Source organism: Hemiscyllium ocellatum, chromosome 14 (genome assembly GCF_020745735.1).
Source record: "Hemiscyllium ocellatum isolate sHemOce1 chromosome 14, sHemOce1.pat.X.cur, whole genome shotgun sequence".
Lineage (NCBI taxonomy): Eukaryota > Metazoa > Chordata > Chondrichthyes > Orectolobiformes > Hemiscylliidae > Hemiscyllium > Hemiscyllium ocellatum.
Window position 1 is genome coordinate 7795585 of NC_083414.1, and position 27910 is coordinate 7823494.

The following is a 27910-nucleotide window of genomic DNA, read 5'->3' on the forward strand; positions in this document are numbered from 1 at the left end:
ACTGCACTCAATTCTGATCTCCCTGCTATAGGAAATTTGCTGTGAAACTTGAGAGAATTCAGACATGATTTATAAGGATGTTGCCAGGGTTGGAAGGTTTGAGCTATAGGGAGAGGCTGAACAGGCTGGGGCTGTTTTTCCTGGAGCGTCGGAGGCTGAGAGGTGACCTTATAGAGATTTATAAATTCATGAGGGACATGGATAGGGGAAATAGCCAAGGTCTTTTCATGGGATGGGAGAGTGCAAAACTAGAGGATGTGATTTTAAGGTAAGAGGGGAAAGATTTAAAAGGGACCGAAGGGCAACTTTTTCACGCAGAGGGTGGTGCGTGTATGGAATGAGCTGCCAGAGGAAGTGGTGGAGGCTGGTACAGTGACAACATTTAAAAGGCATCTGGATGGGTATATGAATAGGAAGGGTTTGGAGGGATATGGGTGAAATGCTGGCAAACGGGATGAGATTAGGTTAGGAAATATAGTCGGCATGAATGAGTTGGACCGAAGAGTGTGGTGCTGGAAAAGCACAGCAGGTCAGGCAGCATCCGAGGAGCAGGAGAATTGATGTTTCGAGCACAAATCCTTCATTAGGAATGAGGCTTGTGGGCCAAGGGGACTAAGAGATAAATGGGGGTGGGGGGTGGGACTCAGTCCCCTTGGCCCACAAGCTTATGCTTGAAACGTCGATTCTCCTCCTCCTCCTCCTGACCAGCTGTGTTTTTCCAGCACCACACTCTCGACACTGATCTCCAGCATCTGCAATCCTCACTTTCTCCAATTGGACCAAAGGGTTTGTTTACATGCTGTACATGTCTATGACTCTCTAACTCTGTCTGTGTGGAGCATTGTGGGGCAATTTATTTCCCATTGGCCGATGTTGTTTTTACTTCAGTTCTGAAAATCAGAAATTGGTGGCAACAACCAACTGGTCAGCGCACATCTATTTAAAGAGAAACAGGCTAACACGCATAATGAGGCTTGTTGGGCCTTTCAGCCTGTTCTGAGAAGGGTCACTAGACCCCGAAACATTAACTCAGATTTCTCTTCACAGATGCTGCCAGCAACTTCTGATCTTGTTTTGAGCCTGTTCCGCCACTCAATAAGATCATAGAATCCCTACAATGTGGAAGCAGGGACCTTCGGCCCATCAAATCCACACTGTCCCCTGAAGAGCCTTCCCAACCAGACTCACCCAACCTTATCCCCGTAACAATGCATTTCCATGGCTAACCCACACATCCCTGGACACTATGGCTAATTTAGCATGGCCAGTCCACTTAATCTGCGCATCTCCAGATGGTGAGATCATGGCTGATCTGGTCCACATAGGAAGCAACGACACAGGGAGGAAGAAATGTGGGGATCTTGGGCAGAAAGACAGGGAGCTAGGGAGGAAGCTTAGAGCTAGAACAAACACTGGTTTGTTGCCAGTGCCATGTGCTAGTGAAGCTGTGAACAGAGAGACTACGGAGTTGATCACATGGCTGCAGGGATGGTGCAGGAGAGTGGGTTTCGGATTCTTGGATAATTGGGGCTCATTCTGGGGAAGGTGGGAGCTCTACAAACAAGATGGTCTTCATCTGAACCAGAGCGGTACAAAACTCCTTGGGTGGTTGGGGGTGTTGAAATTTGCTAATGCTCTTCGCGGGACCCCACGACCCACCCTTCCATCCTGGCACTTTCCCCTGCCACCGCAGGAACTGTAAAACCTGTGCCCACACCTCCTCCTTCACCTCTATCCAAGGCCCCACCACCAGGGATATATTTCCCTCCCCACCCCTTTCCACCTTCGCAAAGACCGTTCCCTCCGTGACTACCTGGTCAGGTCCACGCCCCCCACGACCCACCCTCCCATCCTGGCACTTTCCCCTGCCACCGCAGGAACTGTAAAACCTGTGCCCACACCTCCTCCCTCACCTCTATCCAAGGCCCTAAAGGAGTCTTCCACATCCATCAAAGTTTTACCTGCACATCCACTAATATCATTTATTGTATCCGTTGCTCCCGATACGGTCTCCTCTACATTGGGGAGACTGGGCACCTCCTAGCAACTCGCTTTAGGGAACATCTCCGAGACACCCGCACCAATCAACCACACCGCCCTGTGGCCCAACATTTCAACTCCCCCTCCCACTCTGCCGAGGACATGGAGGTCCTGGGCCTCCTTCACCGCCGCTCCCTCACCACCAGACGCCTGGAGGAAGAACGCCTCATCTTCTGCCTCGGAACACTTCAACCCCAGGGCATCAATGTGGACTTCAACAGCTTCCTCATTTCCCCTTCCCCCACCTCATCCTAGTTTCAAACTTCCAGCTCAGCACTGTCCCCATGACTTGCCCAGACATTTCAGAGCCTTGACATTGACAGAATTTTAGTTTGCAAGCATATCAAAAGTTACAGAACCCGGGTGAGTAAGTGGATCGACCATAGTCAAATTGTGGGATGAAACAGACTTTCGGGCAGAATGGCCTGTTGCTGCTGTTTTCTCTAATTTTACTTCATGGTGATTCACTGTGAAACAGTGTTTGACAATGTTCCCATGTGATGTTTTACTGTCTTACAGCTAAATACGAGTGCTTGTTAACTTATAAGAGAAACTGTGTTCCTCCCACAGGAATGCAAGGTGTTAAATGACACTGCCATGATCTGCAAGGCTCCATCCATCGCAAACAGTGGGCGAACCTCCCTGGAAAGTCCAGCTCAGCCTGACGAGATTGGCTTTGTCATGGACAACGTGCAGTCGGTGCTGATCATCAATGGGACGGGATTCACTTATTACCCGGACCCCGTCTTTGAGATGCTGAGTCCGTCCGGAATTGTTGAGCTCAAGCCCAGCTCGCCAGTTATACTGAAGGTGAGAACTCAGTAAAGTCAGGACTGGTTACCCCTCTCTACACCTTGGGGCCACTGTCCCCTCCCTGTGTCTCTTAATGAGGAAGGCCATGGGGATGTCAAGGCTGAGTGAGTCAGTGTGACTCAGGAGCTCTGCAGATTTCTGAAAAGTATCCACTTCTGTGCTCAGGTCAAATACAAATCCCCTTTTCCATGCGTTTGCAGTTTACTTTAGTTTCTTTCTAATTAATGTTATAGCTGCATTTGTTCATATTGTCAAATGATATGAGTGGGCTTGTGCTTAAATGAACAGCTGTGTATCACAAGTGTGTGTGTCTTTGTGTGTGTGTATGTGAGTGAGTGAGAAAGGTTTTTTGTCCACCCTCCCTCCCCCCCTTCTCCTTTTGCCCATCCTCTCACACTTCCCCACCCCCTCCCATCTCTCCCTACTCCTTTCACTCCCCCTCTCCCTTGATCTTCCCCCACCCTCTTAATTTGCCCACCTGACTGGGCACCTCTCACTGGTAGCTCTTCCCTCCCTGATACCACAGCTCACCCTCACCCCTAAGCCCCTTCCACAGGGTGTGATGCTAGTCTCAACACAATGGGCCAAATGGTCTACTTCTCAGCAGCGATGTTTGCGTTTTCTTTTCTCAACCCTCCCGTGGCTTACCTTTGCAAAATAATGGTGCAGGGACACATTGAGATGGACATACGGGCTGGTGGTGCTGTGTGGGATGGAAACCCATTTGGTCTTTGTCTCTGTTTGTAGGGAAGGAACCTGATTCCCAATGCTCCTGGAAACGTCAAGCTGAACTACACGGTGTTAATCGGGGAGAATGCTTGTGTATTGACCGTCTCGGAGACCCAGCTCCTGTGTGAGCCGCCCAACCTGACTGGCGAGCACAAGGTTATGGTGAGTGTGTGTTTAGTGTGTGTACGCACAGGATGAGACTGTTCAGCCCTTCCTGCCTGTGCCCTATCTCAGAACCTGCGCTGAGAATCATGGCCCCCCCACCTCACATCCCCACCCCCACTCCCTCCACTGCACACTGTTCTTTTTCAGAGATAAAAATTCAAAATGGATGTATTACACGTCCCTTTCAGAGGGTGGTTAACAGTTAGCTGGGGTAACACAGTGGCTCAGTGGTTAGTGCTGCTACTTCATAGCGCCAGGAACCCAGCCTCGGGCGACTGTCTATGCAGAGTTTGTACATTCTCCCTGTGTCTGTGTGGGTTTCCTCCAGGTGCTCTGGTTTCCTCCCACAGTCTGAAGATGTGCAGGTCAGAGTGGATTGGTTTTGCAAAATTTTGTATTCATTCATGGGATGTGGGTCTAACCAGCTGGGCCAGCATTTATTACCCATCCCTAATTGCCCAGAGGGTAGTTCAAGAGTCACCCATATTGCTGTGGGTCTGGAGTCACATGTAGGCCAGACCAGGTAAGGAGGGCAGTTTCCTTCCCTGAAGGACATTATTGAACCAGATGGGTTTTTCCAGCAATTGACAATGAATCCATGATCATCAGTAGACTCTTAATTCCAGATTTTTTAAATTTTGAATTCAAATTCCACCATCTGCCATGATAGGATTGAAACACAGGTCCCTGGAGTATTATGTAGGTCTCTGTTTAATGATTGAGTGATAATGTCATTAGGCCATCACCTCCCCTTTCTCTGTAGTATCTGGGGATGTGTAGGCTAGGTGGGCTAGCCAGGATAAAAGGTTGTGGGAATTGGGTAGGATGGTTGGTGTGTTAATGGGCCAAATGGCCGCTTTCTGCACTGTAGGGGACTTTATGATTCTACTTTGCTGTATACTTGAAGTCACATATAGACTATTCCAGGTAAGGACATCGATTTCCTTCTTTAAAGGGCATGAGTAAATCAGATGGGTTTTTACAATGATCCAGTAGTTTCATAGTCACTGTTACCAAGATGGGTTTGCCTTCAATCAATGTAACTTGAATACTGATGGAACTCAGTGCCTGGAAGGGTGGGGAGAGGCTGAAATCCTCATAATCATAGAATCCCTACAGTGTGGAAACAGTCCATTCAGCCCGTTGCGTCCACACCAACCCTCTGAAGGGTATCCCATCCAGACCCCCTCCACTGCCCCTGTGACGCTGCATTCCTCATGGCTAACCCACCTAGCTTGGACGCTATGATCAATTTCCTATGGCCAGTCCACCTAACCTGTGGATCTTTAGACTATGGGGGGAAACTGGAGCAGTAGGCAGAACCCAGCACAGACACAGGGAAAATGTGCAAACTCCACGAGACTGTTGTCCAAGGCTGGAATCGAACCCAGCTCCCTGGAGCTGCGAGGTAGCAGTGCTAACCACTGGGCCACTGTGCCATTTGAGCAGTGTTTAGATGTGTACTTGCGATGCCAAGGCTGTGGGCCACATGCTGGAGAATGGGAATAGAATAGTGAGGTGATTACTTTTGAACAGCATAGATGGGCCGAAGGGCCTTTTTCCTGTGCTGTAGACCTCATGAAACCAGAACATTACCTTATTTAAAGAAATGAGCATCCAGGTTCAGCGTGTAATAGGGAAAGCTAGTGGAGTCTTGGCCTTTGTTTCAAAGGAAATGGAACATGAAACCAGCCCCAACTTGGGCTGTCTCCATCATCACTGTAAAGCCTTTGTTAGCAAGGAACCCCATTACCACAAGTGGGAACCCCGTCACCGGCAGGAATAACCAGGGACTGCCAAGTGCCGATCTCGCCAGCACCTCAAAGTTGGAAGGGACACTGACAAAAATCGATTGTTGTGCCGATCTATAACGTGCGTTTGGTCCACGCTAACTCACTGTAATGTCGTTTCTACTGCGCAAACTTTTAAAACAGGGATTGGCTGTGATGCGATTACATCACCAACACTTTAAGCGCTGTTTCTAAAGCGTGATTTTTCTATCATGCGGGGTCGTACGAGAACACAACCATCGCGTTATAGCAGAACTAACTGTACTCAGTGTTCACCAACACAAAGCAAATGAAAATCCCACCCACCTGCTGCTGCCATACTCTGCAGCTTTTATTTTCGTACAAAAGACAAATTTGTCTTGTCTACCACACCCCTGGTGAAGATTGAACTTTGAAATGAGTCATAGGAAGTAACACAGCAAAACCCTACTTTCACTTTGATCTTAAGTATACATTCTGAAGGCTTATTTTTAATTATGCCTCCCTCGCTTGCTCCAAGTCTGCAAAATCTCAATGGATTTAAAGGGATAAAACCCAGCAATAAGCCTCACAGAAATTCATCAACGTGTTTATTTGCAAAGGAGGTTTAAAATTACTTTGTGCTGCCCTAAGTGCTGACATGAGGCTTTCCCAGAGCCAGCCAGAACTGACTGTTCTCTCTGAGCTAATTTTCTTTTGGAAATGCGTTAGGGCAGTGATAGAGTGGGAGCAGACGCCAGGATAAAAAGAGATAGCGTTCTTTTTATTCTGCAAGCTTTTTTTTATTTTCTTGTGGAATGTGGGTATCACTGGCTGGGCCCAGCATTTCTTGCCTGTCCCTAGTTGCCCCTTGAGAAGGTGGGGGTGAGCTGCCTTCTTGAACCGCTGCAGTCCACCTGCTGTGGGTTGACCCTCAATGCCCTTAGGGAGGGAATTCCAGGATTTTGACCCAGCGACAGTGAAGGAACGGCGATATATTTCCAAGTCAGGATGGTGAGTGGTTTGGAAAGGAACTTGCAGGGGGTGGTGTTCCCATGCATCTGCTGCCCTTGTCCTTCTCAATGAAAGCGGTCGTGTGTTTGGAAAGTGCTGTCTGAGGATCTTTGGTGAATTTCTTCAGTACACCTTGTAGATGGTACACACTGCTGCTACCATGCATTGGTGGCAGAGAGAGTGAATGTTTGGGGATGTGGTGCCAATCGATCAGGCTGCTTTCTCCTGGATGGTGTTGAGTTTCTTGAGTGTTGTTGGAGCTGTACCTATCCTGGCAAGTGGGGAGTGTTTGCTCAGTCTTCTAGCCTGCCCATACATACACGCCCTTTTTTAATCTGTTTGTGGGTTGTAAGCATCACTGGCTAGGCCTGCATTTATGATCCACCCATAATTTAAAAGCCGCCCACATTTACGGTGGATCTGGAGTTACATGTAGGCCAGACTAGATAAGGATGGCTGATTTCCTTCCCGTAAAAGAATTAATAAACCAAGCAGGGAAGGCGATGGCCTGGAGTATTATCACTCAATTATTAATCCAGAGACAAGATTATAGTGGTGCTGGAAAAGCACAGCAGGTCAGGCAGCATCTGAGGATCAGGAACATTTTGGGCAAAAGCCCTTCATCAGGAATCCAGAGTTAACCCAGAGACCCAGGTAATGTTCTGGGGGCCAGGGTTTGAATCCTGCCATAGCAGATGGTGCAATTTCAATTTGATTAAAAATATCTGGAATTAAGAATCTTAGTGATGACTGTGAATCAATTGTCGAAAAAACCCGTCGGGAAGGAAACTGCCATCCTTACCTGGTCTGGCCTACATGTGACTCCAGATCCATAGCAATGTGGTTGACTCTTAACTGCCCTCTGGGCAATAAATGTTGCCTAGTCAGTGATGCCTTCGTTTTGTGTATGAATTTTTAAAAATGGGGTGTTGCAACAATTGACTCCATCATCACTAGGTTAGCTTTTCTTTTCAGATTCTTATTACATTTTGCCATCTGCCCTGGTGGAATTTGACTCCCTGTCCTGTGGGCATTATCCTAGGGTTCGGGTTTATTCATACAGTGACTTTAACTGAGACTCGTCACCTTCAGCCCTGAGCATAAGATGGAACAAATTACTAATGAAGGGACGCTTTTGGAGGATCAGGACTGAGAATCATGAGGAAATGTATGGGTGGCACAGCAGTTCAGTGGGTGGCATGGTGGCTCAGTGGCTTACAGCACCAGGGAGACGGGTTCGATTCCAGCCTGTGTGGAGTTTGCGCATTCTCCCCCTGTCTGCGTGTGCAGGTCAGGGTGAATTGGCCATGCTAAACTGCCCATAGTGTAGATTATTAGTCTGGGGTAAATATAGGGTAGTGGGTTACCCTTTGGAGTGGACTTGGTGAATCAAAGGGCCTGTTTCCACACCATAGCAATTCTAATTCTAAATTGTTTTGAGGAATGTATTTTAGCCAATGGAGGTTAAAAAATAAAACAGTGTCCCCCGTAAAGCACATGAAGAGCAGAGAATGGGGGAAGAAAATTGGGAGAAAGCTGTGAGAGATTTTGGAATCTTCTTTCATGAATTACAAAAAAAACTAACACCCAAGTTCAGCAAGTAATAAGGAGGGCAGGTAGAATGTCAGCTTTTATTTCAAAGGGAATGGAGAATAAATATAGGGAGGTTTTACTAGAATTATACAAACCACGAGTCAGGCCGCAGCTGGAGTACTGGAGTATGGGCTCCTTATCTGAGGAATGATACAGTGATATTGGAAGCAGTCCAGAGAAGGTTCACTTGGATAATACCAGGGACGGAGGGACTGTCTTATGAAGAGAGGCTGAGTAGACTGGGCCTGTACTCGTTGAAATGTTGAGGGATGAAAAAGGACCTTCTTGAAACATAGAATTCTTCAGGGACTTGATAGGGTAGATGTGGAGAGATTGTTTCCCCTTGTGGGAGAGTCCAGGACCAGAGGGAATCATCTCAGAGTAAGTGGTTGCCCATTGAGGATAGGGATGAGGAGGAATTTCTTTTCTCAGAAGGTCATAACTCTGTGCAATTCTTTACTGAAAAGGGTGGTCAAGGCTGGATCATTGAGAAGACTTGAGGCTGAAATGAGCAGATTTATTAGTAAGGGTTGATCAGCCACGATCTGACTGATTGGTGGAGGGCTGGATGACCTCCTTTTGAACCCCCCCGAGCCAACATGTTATGGACAGAATATTCAGGTATGGATTAGATCCAATCGGATGGCACAATTCATCTCACTCTGACTTGTTTTGTCGTTTTTGCGCATGGCCGAGATGATGGGATCAGTTTTGGGGACGTTGGTATAAGTTATGGCAGTAATTTCCTGCTGCGTTTGGCAGCTTGGAGCCTGTGGTGTGATAGTAGTGTCATGGGAATACCGTGGACTAGCAAGAGTAATGCCCTGGTGGCACTGGCTTGCATCCCACCACAGCAGTTGTTGGATTAAATTTTGTTAATATATCTGCCATAAAATCCTTGTTGTCGCAATGAACACCATTGATTATTGTCAAAGCCCATCTACTTCACCCATGGCCTTTTGAAGGAGGTCTAGGCAGCATGTAACACAGAGCAAAGTGGCTAACTCTCAACTGCAATGGTCAAGACAACTAGCATTGCCCATATCCCAGGAAAGAATGAAGAACAAAAAGTGTGTGACCCACATGGTATTGTTGCTCCCTCTTGTTTCTCCCATGGCAACGGAAGATATGTCCCTGCTCCACAATGTATAATCCTTCTTTAAGAGTAAACCTCAATTTCCTTACACCACTTTCGAGATGAAAGAATGTATTTTTGAAACAATTGTGTTTTCTTTCTTTGAGACGTTGAGGTTAGTTCTTTTGGAGTTTGGACTCACAGTTATTCTAGATGGTAGTGACATTGACAATATCTGAAGGTCTCATTATTTTTGAGCGGGGAGCTGGATTTCTGTCAGTCTTCAAGGTACCCGTTCTTGCTCATCTTTGCCACATCGCTGACCCTCTGCTGCCCCTGATAATGCCATTCCCTGAGGGGTCCAGCAGCTCTCGGAGGTTGGAATTTCACCACTGCCAGGGACCTCAGGAGTGGGAGGGAGGAGGGTTGATGGTGGCCACTTCAGTGTTGACCTGGTCAGGCAAAGCCCCCACCCCAATTCTCCATGGCAAAGTGATGGGAGTGGGAGTGGGGGGGTAGGACACTGTGGCCAGGAGATTGGCTCCACAGCAGCCTTGGGGCATCCAGGTCAACATTATACATCTGAGATCCTTCAACAGAATGGCACAACATTAAGCCAGTAATTAGAGAGGATGTTTCCTCATGTGAGGCGCTCTGGAATGAGAGGTCATAGGCTTAAGGATGAGGAATAGCAGGTTTCAAACAGTGGTCAGGAGAAATTACTTCTCTCAAAGGGACATGAATCTGTGGAGTTCACTAACCCAGAGTGCAGTGTATGCTGGGGATATACCGAGTAGTTGGAAGGAGGAGGTAGACAGACTTTAACCAGTAATGGGCTGAAGGGTAATGGAGAGTGCGCTGGGAAGTGACGTGGAGACCAAAATGAGATCGCTCAGGATAGTATTGAAAGGCAGAGCAGGCTTGAGGGGCTGAATGGCTTACGTCTGCTTCTTGTGTTCATCTTTAAGATCATCACCCCCTACCCTGACTAGATCAGATAGGGGTCAAATCACCTAGCTGTGAGAATGAGACGCTACCTTCAACTCGGTTCCAGTTGGGGCATGGGTCAAAGGTATTCAGTTTTCACCGTTGGGGTTGGGTGGCTGTTTATTCCTGAACACCACGCCAAGCAGATCATCTGTCCATTATCACGTCACTCTGCTGTGAGATCTCCTGGGGTGGCACGGTGGCTCAGAGGTTAGCACTGCTGCCTCACAGCATCGGGGTCCTAGGTTTGATTCCAGCCTCGGGTGACTGACTGCGTGGATTCTCCCCGTGTCTGCGTGGATTCTCCCCGTGTCTGCGTGGGTTTCCTCCCACAGTCACCAAGATGTACAGGTTAAGTGAATTGGCCATGCTAAATTGTCCATAGTGTTAGGTGCATTAGTCAGAGGGAAATGGGTCTGGGTGGGTTACTGTTCGGAGGGTCGGTGTGGACTGGTTGGGCTGAAGAGCCTGTTTCCACACTGTAGGGAATCTAATCTAATCTTGCCGTGCACCGATTGGCTGCTGCATTTTCCTGCATGTCAGTGGGGCTCTACAGGTTCTTCTCTGGCCCATTAAAGCCTTTGTTACATCCTGAGGTTGTGACCGGTGCTATACAAATGTAAGCTCTTGACATCTCCCTCTCGTACAGTTAAATTGGGTTGAGCAGGGGCCAGCTTGATTGAAGAATCCGTCATGATGCCCGGTCGGTGACCAGTTGCCTCTGTTTCATTAAGTAAAGAGATTGCTGCGTCTTACTGTGTCTTGAGTGACTCTTGACAGTAGTAAGTGAGTGAAGGATGAGGCAGTGAGTATTTAATACAGTGGTGGGAGCTAATGGAACAGTAATAATCCACTCTGACAATATTTCAGCACCAAGTTATGGTGGCAGCTCATTTGAACAACTCTACCCTAACATGCTCTTCTGAATAACATGTCCAGTAAAATAACAAAGAACATCCACACTCATTGTCCTAGGATGATAGGACTGTGTATGAAGAGAGACTGAATTGTTTAGGACTGTAATCACTGGAGTTTAAAAGAATGGATGGAGAAGGGGAATCTCATAGAAATGTATAAAATTCTAACAGGATTCGACGGAATAAACACAGGGAGGATGTCCCTGAGGTTCCCGGGAGGAACCACAACTAGGGGTCACAGTCGAAGGGGAAGGCCATTTCAGACTGAGATGAGGAGAAATGGTGTGCCTATGGAACTCTCAATCACAGAAAGCAGCTGAGGCCAATACATTGACTGTTTTCAAGAAAGAGATAGATCTAGTTCTTAGAGCTTAAGGAATGGTGTGAGAGCTGGAACAGGGCACAGAGTTAGATGATCAGCCATGATCATATCGAACAGCACGGCTGGCTCAAAGGGCTGAGTGGCCTCATCCTACTTGGATCTTCTCTGTTTCTCAGTTTCCATTCCTTCATTGGGGAAGAAGGCAAGAGTTTCTCGTCAGGGTGAGGGTGAAGATTGAATGGAATTTCATCTGTCATGAGAATGCCACCACGGAACTAGCCTTCCTTTATTTATTCACTGGGTCCCAAGGTCCACATTTATCACTTGTCCCAAAAAGCCTTTGAATTGAGCAACTTGCTTCGCTGTTCTCAGAAGACAGTTAAACGGCAACCACGTTGCTGTGTGTCTGGAGTCAGGTGTAGACCAGACCAGGTGAGGATGGCAGATTTCCTTCCTTGTGAACCAAGTGGGATTTTGCAATTGATGTTGGAGATGTGGTCGCCATTACTGAGATGTGGAGGTGCTGGTGTTGGACTGGGGTGGGCAAAGTTGAAACTAAAGTTATCGTCCAATGGGTTTATTAGGAAGTACGAGCTTTCATCAGCTACTGAAGGGGCAGCACTCCGAAAGCTCATGCTTCCTGTTGGACTATTACCTGATGTTGTGTGATTTTTAACCATTCCTGAGGCCAACTTTCAATTTTGCTCAGGAGATTGAAATTTTATTGGCTACAGCAATGGGATTTGAACTAGTTTCCTCGGGACATTTACCTAAGCCTCTTCCAGTGACATGGCCACTGCACCACGGTCTTTCTCTCCCTCCTGACCCTCTGTCCAACCACGTGTGGTGAAACCCATTGTTGGTCTTCAGCCAAACTGCCCAATGGAGGTTTCAGTCAAGGGCCTTTTTCAGTGGCGTGGTTGTGTCACCAGTTTCAGATTGATCTCCTTGATGACTGGCCACCCCCCAAGTGACTTGGAACTCAAGGCCAGGAAAGACTAGTGGAGGTAGAAACCTTATCATATTTCGAAAGGACTGTGATAGTCCCTTGAGGGTGGTGTTATCTCTCAGGCTGTGAACCAGGAGCTGGAAGGTGGGACTGAGCTGGATGGCAGGGATAGGCTCGGAGTCACTGTAAATATCAATGGTTGGAATTTCTGGGATCATTATCCGTCCTGTCTTTGGTTGTTGTGGGTGGGGGCTGCTAACAGGTTTGGCGGGTGATTCAAACATAACTGAACACCAGCATAAACGTCTCCTTAGTTCATAAATTTGGAAGCTATAGGAGCAGAATTAGGCCATTCGGCCCATCAAGTCTGCCGCACCATTCGATCATGGCTGATATGCTCCTCACCCCCATTTTCCTGCCTTCTCCCCATATCCCTCCAACCCATTATCAATTAAAAATCTGTCTAACTCCTCCTTAAATTTACTCACTGTCCCAACACCCACCACACTTTGGGGGAGGGAATTCCACAGATTCACACCCCTTTGGGAGAAGTAGTTTCTCCTCAACTCTGTTTTAAATTTGTTCCCCCTTATCCTAAGACTATAACCTCTCATCCTAGAATGCCCCACAATAGGTAGCATCCACTCACCGTCTATTTTATCCACATCTTTTATCATCTTGAATACCTCAATTTGACCTCCCCCCGTCATTCTAAATTTCAGAGAGTATCGACCTAAACTGTTCAATGACAAACCCCTAATCTCTGGAATCAACCTAGTGAACTGTCTCCAATGCCACTACATCTTTCCTCAAAAAAGGAGACCATAACTGTGCACAATACTCCAGGTGTGGTCTCACCAATGCCTTGTGTACTGGTTGAGTACTATACACCTGCCCTTAACCACAGTGACGGTGGGGACATCAATCAGTAACTACTCCAAGGACCAGAGAATCCAAAGGTGAGGAATGAAAACCTGGTTTCATTCGAAGTGATTGTGATGCCATCGAGTTACATGTCAATATCCAAACTGTTCACCAAGCCCTGCTGGGGAAGAAACTAGCTATCATTACCTCATTACTGGTTCCCTCCCACAGTCCAAAGGTCTGCAGGCTAGATGGATTAGCCATGGGAAATGTGGGGTTACAGTGATAAGGTAAGGGGGTGGGTCTGGGTGGGTTCTGTTCAGAGGGTCAGTGTGGACTCAATGGGTCGAATAACCTGCTTCCACATTGAGGGGATTTTATGTTGAATGATTCTATGATTGATGGTAGTGCCTGGTTCTCTGAGGAGGTGATGGCTTATTGATATTATCACTAGGCTATTGATCCTGATGCTGTTTTGGGGACCCGAGTTCGAATCCCGCCATGGCTGATGGTGGAATCTGAATTCAATAAAAATGATCTGGAATTAAGATTCTAATGATGACCGTGAGTCCATTGTCAATTGTCCACCTGGTTCGCTAACATCCTTTAGAGAAGGAAACTGCCATCCTTACCTGGTCTGGCCAACATATGACTCCAGACCCACAGCAATGTGGTTGACTTACATTGCACTCATCCTGTGAATGAGTAAAGCTAAAACCACTGTCAGCCTAGCTGCTAATTCCAGATGTATTTTATGAATTACGTAGAACATAGAACTGTACAGCACAATACAGGCCCTGCTGCCCTCAATGTTATGCCAACCTTTTATCTTACTCTAAGATCAAACTAACCAACATACCCTTCATTTTACTATCATCCATGTGCCTATTCAAGAGTTGCTTAAATGTCCCTAATGTCTCTGAGGCAGAAGTGAGGTCTGCAGATGCTGGAGATCAGAGTCGAGAGTGTGTTGCTGGAAAAGCACAGCCAGTCAGGCAGCATCCGAGGAGCAGGAGAATCCATGTTTCGGGCATAAGCCCTTCATCAGGAATGGGCTGTTATCGAATGGGCACAGTGCTGAGGTTGGTAAAGCAGTAGTGAGTAGGAGAAAGTGAGGAGATGCTAGAGAGTCCGAGAGCAAAAGTGTGGCACTGGAAAAGCAGGTCAAGTAGCATCTGAGGAGCAGGAGAATGTGCCCTTCATTTGGAAAGCACCACACCGCACCCTCGACCTCGTGGCTCAGTGGTTAGCACTGCTGTCTCACAGCACCAGGGTCCCAGGTTAGATTCCAGCCTCAGGTCACTGTCTGTGTGGAGTTTGCACATTCTCCCCATGTCTGCGTGGGTTTCCTCCCACAGTCCAAAGATGTGCAGGTCAGGTGAATTGGCCATGGTAGATTGCCCATAGTGTTCAGTGCATTAGTCAGAGGGGAATGGATCTGGGTGGGTTACTCTTCGGAGGGTCGGTGTGGACTGGTTGGGCCGAAGGGTCTGTTTCCACACTGTAGGGAATCTAATCTACTACCCGCACCCACCACTCCCTGTGTAAAGAACCAACCTCTGACATCTCCCCTAAACCTTCCTCCAATCAACTTAAAATTACAATTCAAATTCTACTGTGTTGGTCTTGAACCTGTGTCCCACAGAGTTGGCTTTCCAGGTTAATTTCTGGTGTTTTCCCATGTGCCTCAGTGTTGCACTTTGTGCTGAGATGCTGCTGTGAAGCACTTTTAAATATTTGAAATCCTCAGATCAAAGATACAGGGGAATGTGCAATAGACATTTCTTCAGCAGTGACCTCAAGTCACTGTCTTTGAGGGAAATGGGAATGGAGACAATGAATGATTTCAGGAGGAAATGTGTTTGGTGCTGTGATATAATCATGCAGGATTTCGGACATACAGCAGCGTGGGGGAAGGTAAAGGAATAACTGGATTGTACTTCAGGGAGTAGTCATGGGTTTGATGGGCTGAATGGCTTCCTTCTGTATAGTAATGTCACCACATTGAAGATGCTACACAAATATAGGTTGTTGTTGAGCTGGTGTGGTCGGAGGATTGACTGCTCCTCAGACATCGAGAGGGGATGTGCATTTGAAGCAGAGAGACAGAGAGATGGCTTTCACATGGTCCACTCAGTGATATGTAGGTCTGAGGCTGGACAAGAAACTCAGTTGGAGACAAACCCCACAGGTCATTCATCACCCTGGGATATGCTTCCCCACCTTGACATTAGGGAAGTGTGCCTGTGGGCAGGGGGAGGGGTGTGTTAGTGAGGGTAGGGGTGTGGGGGTGGGGTCAGGGGGAGGGGGGAGACGTGATGTGAGCCAGGGATGGGGAGGGGTGTGTGTGTGTGTGTGTGTGTGTGTGTGTGTGTGTGTGTGTGTGTGTGTGTGTGTGTGTGTGTGTGAGAGAGAGAATGTGTGAGATAGTGTTCGTGTGTGACTGTGAGTGAGTGTGTCTGTGAGAGAGTGTAGTTGTCTCTGAGAGTGAGAGTGTATGTGTGGTTGTATCTGCATGACAGAGTGTGTGTGTGACTGTGTGAGAGAGTATGTGCAGTTGTGTCTGTGAGTGGAGAGACTGTGAGACAATGTGAAAGCGAGTGTGTGTTGGTGTGTCTGTGTGGGAAAGTATATTTGTGTTTCTGTGTGAATGTGTGTGTTGTGAGAGAGAGTGAGTGTCTGTGTGTGACTGTGTCAGAGTGTGTGTCTGTGGGTGTATCTATGAGAGAGAGTGTGTGTTGGTGTGCCTGTCTGAATATGTGTGTGTGTCCGTGAGAATGTGTGTGTGTGTGTGTGTGTGTGTGTGTGTGTGTGTGTGTGTGTGTGTGTGTGTGTGTGTGTGTGTGTGTGTGTCTGTGAGAGAGTGTGTGTAGGTGAGTCTATGAGAGAGTGTGTGTGTGTTTGTAAGCGTGTGTCAGTGTAAGGGTGTGTGGGTGTTGTGACTGTGTTTGTTTGTCTGTGAGCATGTGTCTGTGTGAGGGTGTGTGTGTGTCTGTGAGCGTGTGTATGTGAGTGTGTGTCTGTGTGATTGTGTGTGAGTGTGTATGGAAGTGTGTGTGTGTGACAGACAGTGCATGTAGGTGGTTTTTAGCTGGGTGTATAGGACAGGGTGTGTATAACTAATTGATTTGGGATCGAAATGGTCTATGTTTTGAAAGTCTGGAGATGACTCACAAAAGGCAGATGATAGCACTGCTTTGTGTTTGTGGTCGTGTCTCCACCAAAGGGAAGGTTAATTCTGAAAAAGCTACAGCTGCTGGAAATGCTCAGTGAAAATGTGAAACGCAGCAAGTCACAGGAACACACTGTGTCGCAGAGACTGGAGTCTGGAGTCAAACATTACTTTCAGCAGGAAAAGTGGATCAATACTGGGGTACAGTTTGTGGGCAGAGAGTATGGCGAGGGAGGGACTGGGACGACCTGAAGCAGAAAAAGGCATGACGTTCTGAAACGTTGACACAACACCTGCCTTTACACTGTGCAGGAGCTTGTCCCCGTGATTGAATTAAGCTGCATGTTCCTTCAGTTACTTATAACAGGCAGTTAATAGTGGAATTAATTGATAAGCCTTAAGAGTTAATTATAACAATAGAATTCCCCCCCAAGGGGCATTGTGGCTGTACCTACAGCACATGGACTGCAGCGATTCAAGAAGGCAGCTCACCCCCACCTTCCCAAGGGGCAATTAGGGACGGGCAAGAAATACTGGCTCAGCCCATGACACCATCCCATGAATGAATTTTTTAAAAACCCACTGGAAACTAATGTGTGCAGAGCAACATCCCACTAAATGTAATACCAATATAAGCACATTGGAGCAGGGGGAGGCCATTCAGCCCCTCAAGCCTGTTCCAACATTCAGTCAGCTCATGGCTGACCTGTGGTTTAACTGCATGTGCCTGCCTTTAGCCCATATCACTTAATATCTGCGCTTTACAAAAACTCAAATTTAACATTTTAAACCTAGTGATTGGACAAGTCAGAAGTTGAGAATTACTGTAGATAGAGACACTTCAGATATTTTCTACTTAACCCATTCTGAGATGTTACTACGCATCTCTGGAAGAGGGGTTGAACTGGAGTCTCCTGGCTCAGAGGCATGGACAGCACCACTGCACCTCAAGAGCCCTAAAGATACATTTTATTGAAGCATTTTGTTTGACATTCATCAGGGAATGACCAAGAATATCAATGATAAGGGGAACACCATTTTAAAGAAGAGAGTATTGATTGGCTGGCAAGTGGACTCTGCTCTCTGTTACCATGAAGAAAGAATCCAGGAAGATGATGAATGACAAATAACTGTTGAAGCCTGATCAGTTTCAATTTAAGCAAAGCTGATCAGTTAAATGTTAGTCATCATCCAGCTGGTGCATCCGCCATGGCAGTACCTCAGCCAATTAAACTCCAGTTGCCAACTATTTGTGGGCGGTACGGTGGCACAGTGGTTAGCACTGCTGCCTCTCAGCGCCAGAGACTCGAGTTCAATTCCCGTCTCAGGTGACTCTCTGTGTGGAGTTTGCACATTCTCCCTGTGTCTGCGTGGGTTTCCTCTGGGTGCTCCGTTTCCTCCCACAGTCCAAAAATGTGCAGGTTAGGTGAATTGGCCATGCTAAATTGCCCGTAGTGTTAGGTGAAGGGGTAAATGTAGGGGAATGGGTCTGGGTGGGTTGCGCTTCGGCGGGTCGGTGTGGACTTGTTGGGCCGAAGGGCCTGTTTCCATACTGTAAGTAATCTAATCTATTCGGCACATTAAAATGCTAATTTTTCTAGCCAAAAACTGTGTGAGTACTGCCAATGTCCTGATAAGCACCAGATAAAAAAAACTTTGATAAAATGCATCTTTTCTCAGTTATGAGTAATTACGTGATAACGACAAGATGATCTGTTTTCATGTTGATTGGTTAGTAAAGAAAGATTGGGCAGCATACTGACAGTAACTTTGTCTGCCCTTCTGTAAAATACAGCCTTAGAATCCTTTCTCTGAAAACCTCAGGATCAACTGCATTTAGGATAAAGGGAATTTTTTGTTTTCTGCCAAAACAGACCAAACAAAAACCACATTATATTTCCCCCAAAGGCCCTCCCCATCTCTCCTCATGTGAGGCAGTTGAGAATGAGAGGTCACTGTTATAGGATAAGGGGTAGCATTCTCAAAGGAATGGACTCCCCCAGAGTGTAGTGGATGCTGTAAGTTTAAGGAGGAGATAGATTTTTAATTGGTGACGGGTTGGAGGATTATGGACAGCGGGCAGGAAAGTGGAGTTGAGGCCGAGGTGAGATTGCATGGAGTGGTGGAGCAGGCTTGAGGGACTGAATGGCCTCCTCCAGTCCCAAATAGATAACTGCGTTCGGGTCCTTTGGAAGAAAGCTTCACTCTGGGATCCTTTCCGGTCAAGAAAAGATTCCTCCCTCAATCTCAACTTGTGTTAAGTAAGCAGCAAGTAATTGTGTACCTTATTGCCTTTGGATAGATGCGAACAGGCCGACAGCTTAAACACTGTCTGCTGATTATTAGAAAAATACAGCGCAATACAGGCCCTTCGGCCCTCGATGTTGCGCTGATCCAAGCCCACCTAACCTACACTAGCCCACTTTCCTCCATATGTCTATCCAATGCCCGTTTAAATGCCCATAAAGAGGAAGAGTCCACCACTGCTACTGGCAGGGCATTCTATGAATTCACGACTCGCTGAGTAAAGAATCTACCCCTAACGTCTGTCCTATATCTATCACCCCTTAATTTAAAGCTATGCCCCCTCGTAATATCTGACTCCATACATGGAAAAAGGTTCTCATTGTCAACCCTATCTAAACCCCTAATCATCTTGTACACCTCTATCAAGTCACCCCTAAACCTTCTTTTCTCCAATGAAAACAGCCCCAAGTGCCTCAGCCTTTCCTCATACGATCTTCCTACCATACCAGGCAACATCCTGGTAAACCTCCACTGCACCCGTTCCAGTGCCTCCACATCCTTCCTATAGTATGGCGACCAAAACTGCACACAATACTCCAGATGCGGCCGCACCAGAGTCTTATACAACTGCAACATGAGCATTATTGTGCTCTGTCCTCTCTGTACCAATGAATATTTGATGCAGCATGTTTCTGCAGTATGACACATTCACGCAGAATCACATTCCTTCTTTCCATGGATCTGCTGAACATACCAAATTAGGTTGATTTGGACTTACGGCTGTTATTGCAATGTTGGGAAGTCAATGACACACAAACGCGGAGCCCATCGGGATGATCGGGAAGAGCAGATCAGTCTTGATACGTGCAGAAGCGCTTTGCAAAGCGATTTATTTTCTATCTGGGTGAAGCCGGTTCAGACCTCGGGATCAGAATGGGGAACTTTCAAATCTCTGTAGTAGTGGGCTAAGGCTTTGAGACTCCTTCACTCAGGCACTCTCTGTCAAACTTTGACAAATCGCGACAAAGGTGTATTTTCTGTGGAATTATTATTATCCACCTGGGATATGGACATCACTGGCTGGGCCCATCCCTAGTTGCCCTTGAGAAGGTAGTAGTAAGCTGCCTTCTTGAACCGCTGCAATCCATGCACTGTAGGTAGACCCACAATGCCCTGAGGGAGGGAGTCCCAGGATTCTGACCCAGTGAATATGAAAGAATAATCATATAACGTGATTGAGTTTTTTTTAAACACACACTGCTAATTACAACTATTTAATGGTCCGAATCAATAGGTTTCAGGTTAAAATAGGAACAGATAATGCTGGAGAAACTCAGCAAGTCTGGCAGCTTCTGTTGGGAGAGAAACAGAGTTAATAATTCTAGTCTGATTAGACACCTCTTCGGATTTGTGGCTATTTGACGACCAAACAATATCAATTTCTGGAGCTGTGCTTAAAACATAATCCATAAGAAATAGGAACAGGAGGAGGCCATTCAGCCCTTCGAGCCTGTTCCATCATTGAATGAGATCATGACTGATCTGAGGTCTTGCTCCAAAAACCTGTTTTTGACCCATATCCCTTGATGCTTTACTACATAAAAATTTTTAAAACTAATAATTGGTGCTGCATGAGCTGTCACTTGTGGAAGAGAGTTCCAAGTCTCTCCCACCCTTTGTGTGTAAAAGTGCTTCCTAACATCTCTCCTAAACGAGCTGGCCCTAATTCTCAGACTGTGACATCTCGTTCTAGATAGGGATAGAACACATGGCGAGAGACATTTTGGTCGAAGGTTTGAGAACCGGGGGGGTGGGGCTGGGGGAAGTGGGGGACACTGATTCAAGGTGATTGACAGCAAAAACAATGACAACAAAACCAAAATAAGCTTTCTACAGCTGCTGCTTAGGATTTGGAATTCATTGCTCAATGGAGACAGGAACATTCAAGACTTCTTGGATGGCACGGTGGCTCAGTGGTTAGCACTGCTGCCTCACAGTGCCTGGGAACTGGGTTCGATTCTAGCCTCAGGCAACAGTCTGTTCGGAGGTTGCACATTCTCCCTGTGACTGCGTGGGTTTCCTCCGGGTGCTCCAGTTTCCTCCCACAATCCGTAGATGTGTAGGTTCAGTGAATTGGCCATGCTAAATTGCCCATAGTGTTCAGGGATGTGTAGTTAGATCCTTTATCAGGGGTAACTGTAGAGTAATTGGAGGTTTGGTGTGGACTTGTTGGGCTGAAGGACCTGTTTCCACACTGTAGGGATTCTATTCTAGGATTCTTTCCAAATAGAATGGGATCATCATCTCCAGAAAAACAAAATACTGAGCTTTGGGAAAAAAGCCAGGGAGTAAGACCTGGTGAGTTCCAGCAAACAAATGTCACGTTGGCCTTCACTGCAAAAAGGGTTCAAATTCAGGAGCAGGAATGTCTAACCGCAGTTGGACAGGGCCCTGCTGAAACCACGCCCGGAGGATGGTGTACAGTTTTGGGTTCCTTACCCATTGAGGGGGTGCAGTGAAAGTTCACCACATTGGTTCCTGGGATGACAGGATTGTTGCACGAGGAGAGATTGGGCCTGTACTCCCTGGGAATTTAGAAGAATGAGAGGGAATCGCAAGGAAATGGGTTAAGTTCTGACAGGGCTGGAGAGGCTGGATACTGGAAAGATGGTTCCCTGTGGGCTTCTCCAAGAACAGGTCATAGTCTCAGGATACCCGATAGACCATTTTGGAGAAATGTCTTCACTCAGAGGTTGGTGAACCTGTGGAATTTCCAACCACATACAATGGTTTTTAATTCATTCATTCAATGTGGGAGTCGCTGGCTGATCCAGTATTTGTTACCCATCCCTAGTTGCCCCTTGAGAGGGTGGGGTGAGCTACCTCCTTGAACCGCTGCAGTCCACCTGCTGTGGGTTGACCACAATGTCCTTAGGGAGGGGATTTCTAGGATTTTGACCCAACGACAGTGAAGGAACGGCGATATATTTCCAAGTCAGGACGGTGAGTGACTTGGACGGGAACTTGCAGGGAATGGTGCTCACAATTACCTGTTGCCCTTGTCTTTCTAGATGGAATTGGGTTTGGAAGGTGCTTTGATGAACTTCTGCAGTGTATCTGATAGATAGGGGAGGCATAGTGGCACTGCTGCCTCACAGCACCAGGGTCCCAAGTTCGATTCCAGCCTCTGGCGACTGTTTGTGTGGAGTTTGCATGTCCTTCCTGTGTCTGTGTGGGTTTACTCCGGGTGCTCTGGTTTCCTCCCACAGTCCAAAGATGTGCAGCTTAGGTGAATTGGCCATGGCAAATTGCCCGTAGTGTTAGGTGCATTAGTCAGAAGGTCTGGGTGGGTTACTCTTCTGAGGGTCAGTGTGGACTGGCTGGGCTGAAGGGCCTGTTTCCACACTGTAGGGAATCTAATTTAATCAGATAGTACACACTGCTGCTACTGAGCTTCAGAGATGGAGGTAGTGGATGTTGAAGGTGGCGAATGGGATGCCAGTTAAGTGGGCTACTTTGTGGGCTCCATTTCTGATGAAGGGCTTTTGCTCGAAACGTTGATTTTCCTGCTCCTCGGATGCCGTCTGACCTGCTGTGCTTTTCCAGCACCACTCTGATCTAGACTCTGGTTTCCAGCATCTGCAGTCCTCACTTTGGCCTACTTTGTAGGAAGAGCTTTGGCGAATAGCTGCAGTGTATTTTAGATGATATCTTTTGTGGAAGCAGAACTACGAATATATTTAAGATTTCTAACACCTAAAAGTGTCACTGGGTCTAGAGAGAGGGTTGAGTGTATGGCATTGCAGAGCGGGTCCGACATGATCATGTTGACTGATGGAAAATGTTTGACGGGCTGAATGCCCTACTCCTATCTTTTACATTTCTATAAATTGCTGTCAAAAAGCAATTTGATAGCAATGGGCCAAATAGCCCCCTCCTGTGCAGCACCCATTCTGTGGTCAATTAAAGAGTTACATGCCGATGGAATCCTATGCAATGAGAGTGGACAGGAAGGGATTCAGTACATTGGGATTCCCAACTTTAGGAACAAAGGAAGAGATAAACAGAATCTTCCAGAACTATCATGAAGCTGTGGGTGGCGCTGGGGGTTGGGGTGGGGGGCTTTGGAATTGCAGAGAGTGGGTGGGAATGAACATTGATTCGCTGGAATTGTCTGACCAAATTAGAATTTAGCTCTGAATCAGTTGGCTGTTTCTCTTGAGTGACCTATCTCTGAACTTCTCTCCCTCTGGTGGAACAGGGGTGACTATTTCTGCAGGTGGAGGTGATGAAGGGTCATTTGAAATAATTTAACTTCCACTTAATGCTCAGCAGCAGCAGATTGTGTGACTAAACTGCCTTTGTGAGTGACTGTCTGCTGTTAGAGTAATGGCTCGCACACACACTGAGTTTATAAATCCTTGCAGTGAGCATGGACATCTTGTTATTTCTGTGTTGTTTGCCTGTCTCTCCATATGGTGCTGCTTTTTGTCAAATGGTTTCATTAGTAACTAAGTTATAAGTCTCTCAGAGATTCATAAAGTGCCATTTGTGCTTAACTATTTGATGATGTTGCTAATTTTCTTGAAAGAAAAAGGTTTTTTAAGTTTCTTGGCATTTATATTTCTACTCTTCACACCTACCATTAACACCTGTTTTGCAATCATATCACTCCTTTACTGTCATTAACACCCCCTTTCGGTTTTGCTCTGGGCATCTCACCATCTGTTACACTCGCTCATCCTCCCCCACCATCAGCCCTATTCATTTCCAAACTCGAAATGTTAACTCTGTTTCTCTCTCCACGGAAGCAGCCAGACCTGCTGAGTTTCTCCAACAGTCATTTCTTGTTATATCTCAGCCAATGACCACACACAGTTTAAAGGCAAAATATAAGCAGGGCGCATTGGATAGACTCAAAAGATCATCGGGTTCTGCCGAATGAGAAACAGAATTCATGTTTCGCATTGACAACTCTTCATCAGAACTGAGGGTAGATTAATAACCTCTGAGGTTTTGAACGTGTGAAAATGGAGCGAGTAAGTAGACTAAAGGAAAATATCAAGTGACAGGTTGGAGAGATTAAATGCTGAGAGGCGTCATGGTATGAAAGCCAAAGGAAGTGGAAATGGTCAGGTCAAGGAGCGAAAGATGTCACAATGTGGTGTGAATGTCTGGATTGTGAATGCATTATTACATACGGTTCTGGTCACCACACTATCAGAAGGCTGGCGATGCTTTCGGGAGGGTACAGGAAAGGGTTACCAGGTTATATTTTAAAATTTATTCACAGGATGAGGGCATCACTGGCTACACCAGTGTTTATTGCCCATCCCTAATTCCCCAGAGGGCAGTTAAGAGTCAATCACATTGCTGTGGGTCTGGAGTCACGTGTAGGGCAGATCAGGTAGGGATGGACAGGCAGGAGGCTGGAAAAACACAGCAAGCCGGGCAGTACCAGGAGGTGGAGAGGTCGACATTTTGGGTGTTAACCTTCTTCAGTCCTGCATGCTGTGTTCTTCCAGCCTCCTACCTGTCTACCTTGGATTCCAGCATTTGCAGCTTTTTGTGTCTCAGATCAGGTAAGGATGACAGTTTCCTTCCCCGAAGGACATTAGTGAGCCAGATGGGTTTTTTCCCCTGACAATCAACAATGGATTCAAGGTCATAATTAAACTCTCAATTCAATATATTTATTCAATTCGAGTTCCACCGTCCACCCTGGCAGGATTTGAACCCAGGCCCCCAGAACGGCACCCGGGTCTCTGGATTGCTAGGAGAAAGTGAGGACTGCAGGTGCTGGAGATCAGAGTTGATGTATGGTGCTGGAAAGGCACAGCAGGTTAGGCAGCATCCGAGGAGCAGCAGAATCAACGTTTCAGACATAAGCCCTTCATGAAGGGCTTATGCCTGAAACATCGATTCTCATGCTCCTTGGATGCTGCCTGACTTGCTGTGCTTTTCCAGCACCACTCTCTGGATTAATAGTCCAGTGTAATGCCACTAGGCCATTGGTGCCTGGTATGGGTTTAGCTATGAAGAAAGGTTGGATAAACTCGCGCTTTGTTTTCGCTGGAACGCAGGAGGTTCAGGGGCAACCTGACGGAAGTTTGGAAGATTGTGAATTGCATGGACAGGGTGGAAAGCATGAACCTTTTTCCCAGGGTGGAGGGGTCAATTACTAAGGGACACAGGTTCAAGGTGCGAGGAGGGGAAGTTTAACAGAGATGTGTGAGGCATGTTTTTCACACAAACAGTGGAGAGTCCCTGGAAGGTGCTGCCAGAGGAGCTGGTGGAAACAGACACAACAACAGCGTTCAAGAAACACCTGGATGGATACATGAATAGGAAGGGAATAGAAGGATATGGATTCTGTAGGTGAAGATAGTTTTACGTGGAAGGGCAACATGTGTCAGCACAGGCTTGGAGGGCCGAAGGGCCTGTACCCCTCCCATTTGGTTCTTTGATCTTTGCAAACGGAACCAGAAATAATCAAGACAAAAAAAAAGAAAGCAGAAAGTGAAATGAGGGCAGAAGTTGCGAACTAAAATTGTTGAACTAAGTCCAGGGGGTAATGCAGGGGTGAGGCAAAAAGATGGGGTGCTGTTGCTTGGGTTTGCACTGAGCAGCAGCAGAACAATGACGCTGGTCATGGTCGGAGAGGCCAGAGTGCAACAGAAGTGAAGGGTTGAAATGCCTAGTGACAGGAGCGCAGGAATGAGCCTTCAAATTACTGTGTGTTACATTCGGCACATTAATTATTTCGTGCCATCTCGCCTATTCTGTAAGAAGATCAAAAACGTCTTGTTCCCACTCCTTCCAAAGTACGTTCTGTGAGTGTTCTCTCCAGATAAAAGCAAGATACTACTGCTGGAGGGCTGGAAAAGGAAGGGAAAATGATGCAAAAACACAGCAAGCGTCTGAAATAAAAAGGGAAAGAACTGCGGATGCTGTAAATCAGAAACAAGAACCGAAGTTGCTGGAGAAGCTCAGCGGGTCTGGCAGCATCTGTGGAGAGAAATCAGAATTAACATTTCGACTTTCGGGTCTGGTGACCCTTCTTCAGAGCAAGTTCTGACTACGTAGAACATAGAACATTACAGCGCAGTACAGGCCCTTCGGCCCTCGATGTTGTGCCGCCCTGTCATACTAATCTGAAGCCCATCCCACCTACACCATCCCATGTACGTCCATATGCCTGTCCAATAACGACTTAAATGTAAAGTTGACAAATCCACTACCGTTGCAGGCAAAGCATTCCATACCCTTACTACTCTCTGAGTAAAGAAACTACTTCTGACATCTGTCCTCTATCTATCACCCCTCAATTTAAAGCTATGCCCCCTCATACTCACCGTCACCATACTTGGAAAAAGGCTCTTCCTGTCCACCCTATCTAACCCTCTGATTATCTTATATGTCTCTATTAAGTCACCTCTCAACCTTCTTCTAACGGGAACAGCCTCAAGTCCCTCAGCCTTTCCTCGTAAGACATTCATTCCATACCAGGCAACATCCTAGTACACCTCCTCTGCACCCTTTCCAAAGCTTCCACTTCCTTCTTATAATGCGGTGAGCAGAACTGTACACAATACCCCAAGTGTGGCCATACCAGAGCTTTGTACAGCTGCAGCATAACCTCATGGTTCCGGAACTCGATCCCTCTATTAATAAAGACATTGTATGTCTTCTGAACAACCCTGTCAGTCTGGGTGGCAACTTTCATCTGGAGTCCTCATGATAGGTTGCCATTTTGTTTTAATGTTGTTCTATTTTTAAGAGTAATTAAGAGTAAAATTACTCTGGTGTTCTGGCCTTCCATCGCTGTTGAATCCCACCTACCTACCCAACTGCCCTTTGCTTTCTGGCCTTGCCTCCTTTGAACTTTGTTCTGAACTTGCCTCCCAGCCTGCATTGTTTCAACCCGGCTTGGCACCTCCTTCCTCTGCTTTTATAGTCTCAGAATGAAGGGGTGCCAATTTAAGATTGAGATATGGAGAAACGTCTTTGGAACTCCTTGCCAGAGTGAGTGGGGGAGGAATCCTTGTGTGTATAGAGAGATTTTTGATCAGTCGGGGAATCAAAGGTTACGGGGAAAGGGCAGGAAAGAGGGGAATGTTGAATTAGCCATGATCCTGTTGATTGGCTGAACAGGATTGAGGGGCTGAATGGCCTACTCCTGTTCCTGTTTCTTATGGTCTTTGGGTCTTGCCTTGCCAGTGCCTCCTGTTTTCTCACCCTTTGTCCAGTCTGCCATCTAGTGGCAGAGATGAATTGTTGCAGGAACCCTTGAGGAGAGCTCCCTGCCCGAAATTACGTCTGGCACAAGTGGGGCTGGTGCAGTGGTATACAGTCAAGAGGGAGTTAACCTGGGCGTTGACTTCGGTACCCATGAAATCTTCATGGTGTAAGATTCAATATAGGCAAGGAAACCTCCTCATTACCACTTACTGTGGGTGGCACGGTGGCACAGTGGTTAGCACTGCTGCCTCACAGCGCCAGAGACCCGGGTTCAATTCCCACCTGTGTGGAGTTTGCATGTTCTCCCCGTGTCTGCGTGGGTTTCCTCCGGGTGCTCTCGTTTCCTCCCACAGCCCAAAGATGTGCAGGCAGGGTGAATTCGCCATGCTAAATTGCCTGTAGTGTTAGGTATGGGGTAAATGTAGGGGTGGGTTGCGCTTCAGCGGGTCGGTGTGGACTTGTTGGGCCGAAGGGCCTGTTTCCACACTGTAAGTAATCTAATTCCTTCAATTACCCTACCTCCTCAGCTGAAGAATGAGTAGTGTTGAACAGTTGTTTGGAGAAAGCACTGACAGTGGTAAGGGTATGGAATATACTCTGGGTTGGGAGATTTCAATGCCCATCACCAAGGGTGGCTCAGTAGCAGCATTAATGATTGAGCTGGTTGAGTCCTAAAGGACATAGCTGCTAGACTGGGTCTACAGCAGGTGGTGAAGGAACCAACAAGAGAGAGAAAAATACTTGACCTCATCCTTACCAATCTGCTGGCTGCAGGTGCATTTATCCACGGCAGTATCAATAAGAGCAAGACAGTATGATGAGGCAAAGTCCCACCTTCACATTGAGAATACCCTCCATTGTGGTGTGTGGCACTATCACCGGGCTAAATGGGACTGACTTCGAACAGATCTAGCAGCTCAAGACTGGGCATCCATGAGTCACTGTGGGCCATCCACAGCAGCAAAACTGTACTCCAGCACAATCTGGAACCTCCTGGCCCGGCATATCCCCCACTCAACCATTGCCATCAAGCC

General features: G+C 47.0%; 1 protein-coding gene across 3 annotated transcripts in view; it reads left to right on the top strand.

The window, feature by feature from the left end:
* LOC132822232 (plexin-A1-like) overlaps positions 1–27910 on the top strand; it is a 541551-nt gene that overhangs the window by 435213 nt on the left and 78428 nt on the right. For all 3 annotated transcript variants that reach the window (XM_060835337.1, XM_060835340.1, XM_060835338.1), the window contains 2 exons: positions 2611–2850; positions 3601–3744. In XM_060835337.1, coding sequence (XP_060691320.1) covers positions 2611–2850; positions 3601–3744 — 384 coding nt within the window. The remainder of the gene's footprint in view (positions 1–2610; positions 2851–3600; positions 3745–27910) is intronic.